General features: G+C 34.3%; 1 protein-coding gene across 1 annotated transcript; it reads left to right on the top strand.

Moving 5' to 3' along the window:
• LOC142619230 (probably inactive leucine-rich repeat receptor-like protein kinase At5g48380) lies at nt 1-3,025 on the top strand. The gene is made up of 3 exons (XM_075792295.1): nt 1-351; nt 671-1,642; nt 1,821-3,025. The coding sequence occupies exons 2-3, from the start codon at nt 794-796 to the stop codon at nt 2,835-2,837; spliced, it is 1,866 nt and encodes a 621-aa protein (XP_075648410.1). The 5' UTR covers nt 1-351; nt 671-793; the 3' UTR covers nt 2,838-3,025.
• The last annotated feature ends 7,066 nt before the right edge of the window (nt 3,026-10,091 follow it).

Genomic DNA, 10,091 nt, shown 5'->3' with positions numbered 1-10,091 from the left:
CAGCAAAAGCAAGTCAAGCACTGAAGAGTCGTCTCTGAGCTTTGACAAAATGGCCTTCCTTCTTTGACCCGAACTTTATGATGAGGAAGATGAACCCAACCCAACCTCTCTACTAGTCTCTCCTCCTCTACTCTCTTGCAAAGTCTTTCACAAAGCTTTCTCAGTTCACACTCTGCTTACATATAGTTGGATTTCACATCACAACTATGATTCTTTCTCTTTTTACCTTCATCAATTTACACCCTCTCTAGTACCTGCGTTTGAATATTCAAACCATATCCATCCCATCCTTTCAAACCAGAGATTGCCATGTTTCAAAAACCCTTTTCTGGGTTTCCTTCATTTTTCCGGGTAAGCCTTCTTAAACCTCAATCTCAGCTTGCTTTTATATTCTCTCGCAAATTTACTTCTATTTTTAGCGCTTTTTTTGTTTTTGTTTTTGTTTAATGAATATATATAGATTTCTTTTGATCGGTAAACGAGTCAACTCAAACTGGGTAGCTCAAAGGTTTATGCTTTCTTACTATATTTGCTGCACAGTCTGAGTTTCGATTTTCAGGTTTTATTGTATTATTATTTTTCTCAGCTGGGTATGCTCCAGCTTTAATATATGTGGAAAGCTGAACTGGGTTTTTTTTTTTTTTTTTTTGGGTCTTGAATTCTGTCTCAGGTGATATTGCTATGAAGGCTTTGGTTGTTTTTGGATTCAGTATTTTGAGCACTCTGATGTGCATTAGATAGTAATCTCCAAGAGTTTTTTTTTTAATCCGTAGCTCGTTTTTGTTGGCTCTTGATGAAAATGGTTCTGAGTGGCCGGAGTCTTACTGTTCTTGTAGTTGTTTCTCTCTGGTTGTTGCTTAGTTGTGGTTTGAGCTACGGTGTCCAAAGTGATATAGATTGCTTGAAAGGTATTAAGGCTGAACTTAAAGATCCTTATGGTTATTTGAACACCTCGTGGAATTTTAACAACAATACTGAAGGCTTCATCTGTAAATTTACCGGGATCGAGTGTTGGCACCCTGATGAGAACAAGGTTTTAAATATCCGGCTTTCGGATATGGGACTCAGTGGCCAATTTCCTGGTGCCATTAAGAACTGCACAAGCTTAACAGGCTTGGATCTTTCCAACAACAAACTTTTTGGAATTATTCCGCAAAATATCTCCCACATAATTGGATATGTGACATCTCTTGATCTCTCATCTAACAATTTCTCGGGGGAAATTCCAGTGGACCTGTCCAATTGTTCTTATTTGAATGTTCTGAAACTCGACCATAACAGGTTTACAGGTCAAATTCCTCAACAATTGAGTCTGCTTGCTCGGCTTAAACAATTTGGTGTGGCAAACAATCTTTTGACAGGACCAGTCCCCTACTTTGGTTCAAATTCTTCAATTACAGCAGATAGTTTTGCCAATAATCCTGGACTATGTGGGGTTCCTTTGGATCCTTGCCCATCAGCTTCAAAGAAGTCTCACACTACAGTTATTGCCGCAGCAGCCGTAGGTGGGGTGACAGTTGCAGCCATAGGCGTGGGTATTGGTATGTTCTTCTTTCTGCGTAGTGTGTCTGTGAAGAAGAAGGAAGAGGACCCTGAAGGAAACAAATGGGCAAAGAGTTTAAAGGGAGTTAAAGGCATCAAGGCAAGCAAATTTAGTGCACCTCTTTTAGTACATACTTTATAGTGAAAAATGTGGTTAACTGGTTATTCATTTTCTATTTGGTTTTTGCTTTTGGTGAACTCACACACATATTTTTTTGTTAAGTTCTTATTACTCTTTCAAAATGTATTATATTTGAGACGAAGCTATTTTACTTCAGGTATCAATGTTTGAAAAGTCAGTGTCGAAGATGAAATTCAATGATCTAATGAAGGCTACTAACAGCTTTTGCAAAGACAATATCATTGGGACAGGACGAACAGGAACTGTGTACAAAGGAGTCCTTGATGATGGCACTTCACTTATGGTTAAGAGGTTACAGGAATCTCAACACTCTGAGAAGGAATTTCTGTCTGAAATGGCTACTCTGGGGAGTGTGAAACACCGTAACTTGGTTCCCCTTTTAGGTTTTTGCCTAGCTAAGAAGGAGAGGCTTTTGGTTTATAGGTATATGCCAAATGGTACCCTCCATGATCAGCTACATCCTGTGGATGATGGTGGCAAGGTTACAGAGTGGCCTTTGAGGCTAAAGATTGGGATAGGGGCAGCTAGGGGATTAGCATGGCTCCATCATAATTGCAATCCTCGTATTATCCACCGAAACATAAGCTCCAAATGCATCTTACTGGATGCAGATTTTGAGCCCAAAATATCTGATTTTGGCCTTGCTAGGCTCATGAATCCAATTGATACACATTTGAGTACTTTTGTGAATGGGGAGTTTGGGGATTTGGGTTATGTTGCTCCGGAGTATGCACGAACTCTGGTGGCCACTCCAAAGGGTGACATTTACAGCTTTGGAACTGTGCTTCTTGAGTTGGTGACTGGTGAGAGACCTACACATATCGCTAAAGCCCCTGAAGACTTTAAAGGAAATTTGGTAGAATGGATTACACAGCTGTCAAGCAACTCTCAGCTTCAGGATGCCATTGATAAATCCTTGGTTGGGAAAGGTGTTGATGGTGAGCTTTTCCAGTTTCTTAAAGTTGCATGTAATTGTGTTGCACCAAATCCTAAGGAGAGGCCTACTATGTTTGAAGTGTACCAGCTTCTAAGAGCTATTGGGGAGCGATACAATTTCACAATTGAAGATGATATGCTGATGCCTTCCAACAGTGGTGAAGCTGATTGCTTAGAGGAACTTATTGTTGCTCGTGACGGAAAGGAGAATAATTGAAAAGGTATGGAAGAGGTATTTGGATGAATGTCATAATCCTTATGTAATTAACTATATGTGGTGTTTAAAAATGAAAAATAGTGTCACGTATAATTATAATGTATTAATCACTGGTTTTGACTTATATGTATTCTGAAAATACTGTAATGCCTTCATCTCATCATTTTCAAATGTGTATTTTAGGTCAACCGCTGATGGTAGTCTTGCATCCTATATATTTTGTTAAATAGAACAATTTTGATATATTGGTTCTGTCATATTTAGGTAATTTACATGTTATCGTTAGGGATAATATGAAGTGGACATACTCTTAATGACCTGTGTGTTTTCTTGGGATTTTTGCCTACTTGCTTCATCATTGTATATGATAGCAGTTATTGGCTTTGTGTGTATGGTTTGTTGGTTGGTTAATATTTGTGATTGATGACTTCCCTTCCAAATTTTTGTATATCTGATACAAATAAAGAGATATATTTGCATATAGCTTTGTTAGGCCTGTGTGTATGTATGTGTGTGTGTGTATATTATGTATGCATGTATGCACGTATGTATGTAGCGTGTATGTGTAGACATGTAAATGATTTTGATAAGTGAATAACCTACCAAGGGGCAAATTCCCTTGGTTCTATACAAAGGACACAATATGGATAGGTATATGTATGGATATGGACTTTTTCCTAATATTTTAAAAATTTCCCCCCAAAGTTGTTCCCATGGAGGCCAATGAGCTATTGCTCAACTGGCACTGCCACCTCCCATATTATTTGGATGGAAGGTGAGGTCATGGGGTTACGTTCCATGGGGTGCATGTGTAACTTACCAAAAGAAGAATTTCTTAACTTAGATTACTGAAGTTGTCTGAGTTTTATTGGAATGGTGATGCAGGACAAAACCAAAATGGATGTAACAACAAAATTGAAGAACCAAAAAAATAAAATGATAACTAGAAATGATCTCTTAGGCTTGCTTGGAGTCCACACCAAGGAATAGAGAACAAACCTAGAAGTCAGCGCCTATGGTTAGCTAGCTCAGACTATTGGAAATTTTCCAACTAGAATTTGATTCATCATAAACTAGTTTCCATGGGAGTGCAATAACATACTTATTTAGACTACTAAAACTGAGCCTTATCTAACTGATTTAGGAAAACCTTGATTCTTAAGGACTTGGGTAATCCTAGTTATTGAATTACAAAATACCCTTAACTCTAGGATATTAAATACATATACAAATACAAATTACCAAATGAACTATTAAGATCTAAAATAAAATCCAATTGACCTTATAAATACAATTGAGTTCCAAAATTAAATAAAACTAAATTAAAATAAAACCTCTTCCTGCATCAAATAGTTAGTGGTACTAGCAACCTAGCATGTTCAATTAAATAATGTTAAGCACCTAAAATTGTGCTGTATTAAGTGCATACAGTTCTGTTATTTCTTTCATCCAAGATAAGACAATAAGGTTTTTTTTTTTTTTTTTTTTTTTTATTTAAATATTTTTTAAAGATTTATTATTTTGCAACTGTGGCACGATACATTTCATATTTCAGAATTTTTATGAAAAGTAGTAGGCAACTCTACTGCATAGAAGATTTTGGAATAAATTATGCTAATAAAATTTAGGTCAAATGGCATCTCTGACCCCCCTAAGAATGGGGTCAAGGGTTTGGATAAGTAAAACTTACCAACCCACCTCCCTCTCTTGTCAAATGAAAAAGAGGGGGGGGGGGAAGCTAATGTATGCAGGAAAAATATACACACACACACACACTCACACACTAATATGTGCAGGCACACAAACAAACAAGATTAACAACTTAAAGTAGAAGCTTATGGAAACTTGTGCTTCCAAATGTAGGGATGTGAATGTGAAGTGTACACATGCATATCTAGAATGGCATGAAGAGCTTGTTTTCTCTTATCATATCATTACTTTAAAGGAATATACATTGTACATTACTACATTTCCGCTCTCAAAAATGGCCACCATAGATGGACCTAATGTTGTAACTCTCTCTCTCTCTCTCTTCAAGATCTTCTGTTTGTATATTTTCTATGTACTAGGGTTGCACCTTTTTGCTCTTTTTCAGTAAATCCTAAACCATAAATGTTCTTGCAATTCCGCTAACAGTTTGCCCATCAACTTGCAAGTGCAAATTCCCAGAGTTGTTTTTGAACCGCCAAGAACTTGTCAAAATTCTAGTACAGTGAAACAAGGCTATTAGTGTCTTAAACTTTGTCTGTTATATATATATACATAATTTCATGAACACGTAAAGTATTCTTTCTTTTGGTATTAGTTTACTAATTCTAGTCTTTTCTCCTTGATACAAGATAGTGGAAGTTAACAGGTTTTGGCTGCTATATCAAATACGCACTGAATAATAGAGGATCTGCATAAAATTTCAGTTGCATAGGATGGATGTAAATTCTCTTATTTCCTGTACTACACTCTTTCTAGCATTTTAAAAAATCAACAATGCGAAGGAAACAACAACAAAACAACATAACCCTAGTCCCAAAACTTTAGGGTATGCCATGGATCCTCGAGATGAATCAGGATTGGTTACTTGTATTCTATCCAAAATATTATACTTGCTGTCACCGTCTTAATTAGTGTATCTTTTTTTTTTTTTTTTTTTTTTTTTTTTTTACCACTACCAATGTTATTTCAGGTTTCCTCTATGTTTTGTTTATTTCCTCAACTTAAATCAAATCACTCATCCTAACAGGTTTATTAATCACTCTCCTTTGTACATGAAGAAACCATCTTAAGCAAGTCTTTCTCATCTTTGCATCATTAATACGTAAGAAAGAGAAAAGAAACTTATATGCCATCTTCTTAGAAATATTAAACTTATGAAATATAACATGAAGCTTTCGTCATGATTCATTTGAATCAAATGAAACTCGATGCCTATGTGAACCTTTCTGTTTTCATTTGCATGTGGAATTGCTTTTTTCTAATCTGCTGTTGTCATGAATTGCTTGTCTCAGTAATTCACAAATATATTATCTCTGTATTAAAAGAGAATTGATTGCGTTGTCTTGTGGATACATAAACTTAACAGTTTTATTTGTTATATAAAGTTAAATACTACATTGTATATAAGCTTTAAGCTCATATATTTTTTCTTTTTCATTTGTATCTTTTTAACAGTGTCTTTGGGAAGCATGGGCTATATTCTTTAATTGGGCTTTTTATTTTTATTAATTCATTTTGCTTGATCCAGGGCTATATTCTGTTAATTCATTTTACTTGATCCAAGGCACTGTCAATGAAATGATAATTGTTAAAGTGGCTTTTATGCAGTGCGTTTAAGCATGCGCTAGCTCATGAATGTATGGGTTTTCCACTGTTTTTCATGGTTTTCTTAACTTCAAAATATAGAAATTTGAGAGAGAGAGAGAGAGAGTGTTCATAATTCTTCTGTTTCTTTTTGTCTTGTATCATATGGTAGGATGTATTTATTTTTGTGAATGTTTCTTTTTGGAATTTTTATAATTTCAGTATTGCAGTTTGCAGCATTTTGATTCTAGTGTATTGTGTGTTCGTGCGCAATCATTCATCTCCCTATCCGCATGTTCATGTTTTCTTAACTTAAAAATGAAGAAATTTATGTCCTTGAGGGAGAGAGAGGGAGAATGTGTTCATTATTCTTCTATATCATTCTATAATATTTTGCAGTGTGGTAGGATAAAATTCTTTTGTTAATGGTGCTGAACTCTTTCATAATTTTAGCTCTGCTTTTTACAGCATAGTGTGGTCATGTAACGTTTTTTTTACTATACATCTTGTCACTTGTGGCAGAAAAGCAGAGTCAGGATTAAACATAGCTAAATTTTGTGCATATGCTGTAGGTTGGGTTTGGGGTTTTTCAATCCAACCAAATCCATAACCAATGTAAAAATCAACTCAACTCAACTCAACCCAAGCCATAGAGGTGGGGTTGCTCTTTTTTTTTTTTTATATAATAAATATGGTACTCACTAAATGTACCGCCCACCCCAATACCTCTGGCTTGAACCGAGTCTCCTCTCAGGCACTTAGTGCATAGGGAGATAACCATCTAGACTAATATATCTGTTGCCGCCAGAGAGGCGGGCTTAAGAAGCCAGGTCGAGCACAATTTTGTCAAACCTGGAAAAAAAAGAGGATTTTATTGTACATTTAATTATGTAAACACATTATTCAAGAAGAGATTGTAATTTAGAATTGGACCTAACATTTCAATGTTATAAAAACTTCTATTCAAAATGCAGAGGGTAAGACCAAATGAGAAAAAAAAGAAAAAGAAAAAGATTTTTGTTGAATGACGCATGAGAATAAGAAAAAGAGACATCAATGGCCAAGACAACTTCTAAAACAACTTCAAGCAAGTAGACACATGATTAAGATACGTTAGATTTATAAATATTTAACTTCCAAAATCAATTCGCAAAAAGGTAAATACTTAGTTTTATTAATATCTAACTTCTAAAATCAATTCGCAAAAAGGTAAATAATTAGTTTAGATCATCCAATGGCTAAAAATTTTGAACTTTTGAATGCCAGCATTTTAACACCGATACTCATTTATCTCAATTTCATATTTAACTCGTAGTGTTAAAATGGTTTTTATTTTATTTTTTTAAAAGGTCTATAATGGTTGTTAGTAGCAATGTATTGATTCATTAGTCAATCTAAGTTTAAGCTCAAATTCAAGTCTAATATCAAGTTTTTGAACTCAAGATTCTATACAAGTATATTATCAAGCCTATATTAAGCATATTATCCATCCTATTTGGTTGAGCCTAATAGTCCCAATTTCCAATTAATTAAAGATTTGGTAAAATATGAGTTTATTTTTCAAGCTCGTGTCAAGTTCACAAGTCTCTTCATAAATAATTTTTTCTTTTAGTTTTGGCTTAACTCGTTTATTAAATAAGTCTAAAATTAAGGAATTTTATTTACTTATTTTTATTTTTAAGATGAGTCATCTTTTACTTTTTACTCATCATAAGGCTTATTCATCAATCATAGAGTCCCCTTTTAATTGCGCATGCTGTATGTGCCGGAAATGATTATTTTAAATTGTAATTTGGACTAATAGGTAGAGATTCAGCTTGATCCACAATGGACTGGATTGAAAAAGAAAAAAGAAAAATCATGCATTTCTGAACTTTTCTAGTCCACTTCTTCAACTATTAATATAAGCTACACTTACGTTGCATGGAGAGGGAAAGGTTGAAACGCCCTGAAGAGGATGAGGATACACTGAGATGTAGTACAAAAAAGTTCAAAGACAGCCATCACGCTGTCGGAGAAAATGAGAAGCCGCAGATAGCAAAACAGGGTAGTTATAGGGATAAGCTATTAGGAGCGATTCCTGGTGCGTTTGAACAAGCTTTTGCTTTTGAAAGCTCAATGTAGGAGGACCTAGAATCAGACACGCGGTGGCAGCTCCAGTATTTTTTTTCAGGGTATTCTTTAAGAAGCATAAATTACACTATCTAATAAAAAGAGAAATTTATATATTGACAACAACAATAAAAAAAAAACGCAAATACATAAAATTTACAATTATCTTTTACGAGTTTTCATATTTTGAAATCGTTGTATGATAGTCTTATTATCAATGTTAGAAGCTATATCTTTTTCAATATATACAACCAAGAAATCATTCATCAACTAATCTCCCTTTCGATTGCGCAGTTAATTCTTTATATATTTCATTGCCGAAAAACTTCTTTCTACCGTTGCAGTAGAGACAGGAATGATCAAAACTAATTTCATAAGCAAATAAAATAATGAACCGTAATGATATCATAATTAATTTAATAATTTTTTTAAAGATAAATAAATACATTAATTAGTAAAAGTAGAAAAATTGACTAAAATAGTCAAAATAAATATTGAGATTTATCTTTCAAGTGTATTTCTTATATCATCACTTTCATAAAAAAAATAAGCAATACTAAATTATAAGCAAACATAAATTAAATATCAAGCTTCTTAATCAAGGAGTTGATAACATCATGGACATTGTTTTAATTTAGAGAAGAGATGAAATATATATATACACCCACATACTTATATAACATTTTTGTGCTAGTCTATATTTAAATTAATCTTAACTTATGCCCAACAGCCCAAGTCCATTTACTATGTATTAAATTTCATATATATATATATATATATATATATATATATATATATATATATATATATATATTGTAAAATCCGAAAGAGTGGCAGACATGCCCATTACAAAATTAATTAAGTCCCCCTCAAAAAAAATAATTAAATAATAAATACTAATACAAGGCCCAATTAAATGGTTGACAGCTAATCATTTGGTACAAGTAAAAGAAGAAAGTTTTGACACTTTACACGTTAACAGCCAAACGTTTACTGACTTGTGGAAGACCATGATAGAAAAAATAAAAAGTTCGTCTTCATCCTCAGCAAACGGGCAAAGAATAGCAGAGACCTTAGAAAGAGCAAAAATGCAGAAATGGCAAAAACGCAGAAAAAAAAAAAAAAAAAAAAGAAAGAAAGAAAGAAAGAAAGAGAGAGAGAGAGAAGAAAAAGAAGAAGAAGAAGAAATGGAGATGCAAGCTCATGGTCAGCCAGCATCTCACCATGGTTGAGAAGCTTCAACAATGGCTGTAATGGTAAATATTTTTTTAATTTGAGAGTGTTCCTGATTTTGCTTGAGGGTGTTTCTAATGTTTTTTTTAAGGGTAAACAAATAAAAAAATTTAAATTATTATATATAATTTTTTTTTTCTTTTCAGGTCAGGGTGTTCCTAAGAACACCCTGGCCTGAACGTGGCGCCGCCACTGCAGACACGGAAGAAGATAACCCTCATGAAGGAAGTGCAAGGGTTTGCTTTTGAAAGGTCAATGTAGGAGCACCTAGAATTAGACATGGAAGAAGATAACCCTCATGAAGGAAGTGCAAGGGTTTGCTTTTCAAAGGAGGAAAAAGCACGTATCAGAGCCCCATGGCAACATGCACTCATCATCAAACCGTTTGGTAGGAAAGTGGGTTTTCTTTTTCTAGCCTCAAAGATTCGCAGGATGTGGAATCCAATAGGAAGAATGGACTGCATTGATTTAGGGCTTGATTACTTCCTAGTCAATTTGGAACGAGCGGAAGACATTGACAGCATCCTTAAAGGAGGTCCATGGTTCATTGGCCAGCATTTTCTAGCGATTAGGTAATGGGAACCAGAATTCAAAGCTTTCACAACAACTTTTTCT

Source organism: Castanea sativa, chromosome 12, assembly GCF_040712315.1.
Source record: "Castanea sativa cultivar Marrone di Chiusa Pesio chromosome 12, ASM4071231v1".
NCBI lineage: Eukaryota > Viridiplantae > Streptophyta > Magnoliopsida > Fagales > Fagaceae > Castanea > Castanea sativa.
This window is presented reverse-complemented; position numbering and strand designations above follow the sequence as displayed.

Bases quoted from the DNA above. Each gene is read 5' to 3' on its own strand.
- LOC142619230 (XM_075792295.1), top strand. From the start codon at position 794: ATGAAAATGGTTCTGAGTGGCCGGAGTCTTACTGTTCTTGTAGTTGTT. The intron at 1,643-1,820 runs GCAAGCAAATTT...ATTTTACTTCAG, and splicing joins AGGGAGTTAAAGGCATCAAG to GTATCAATGTTTGAAAAGTC.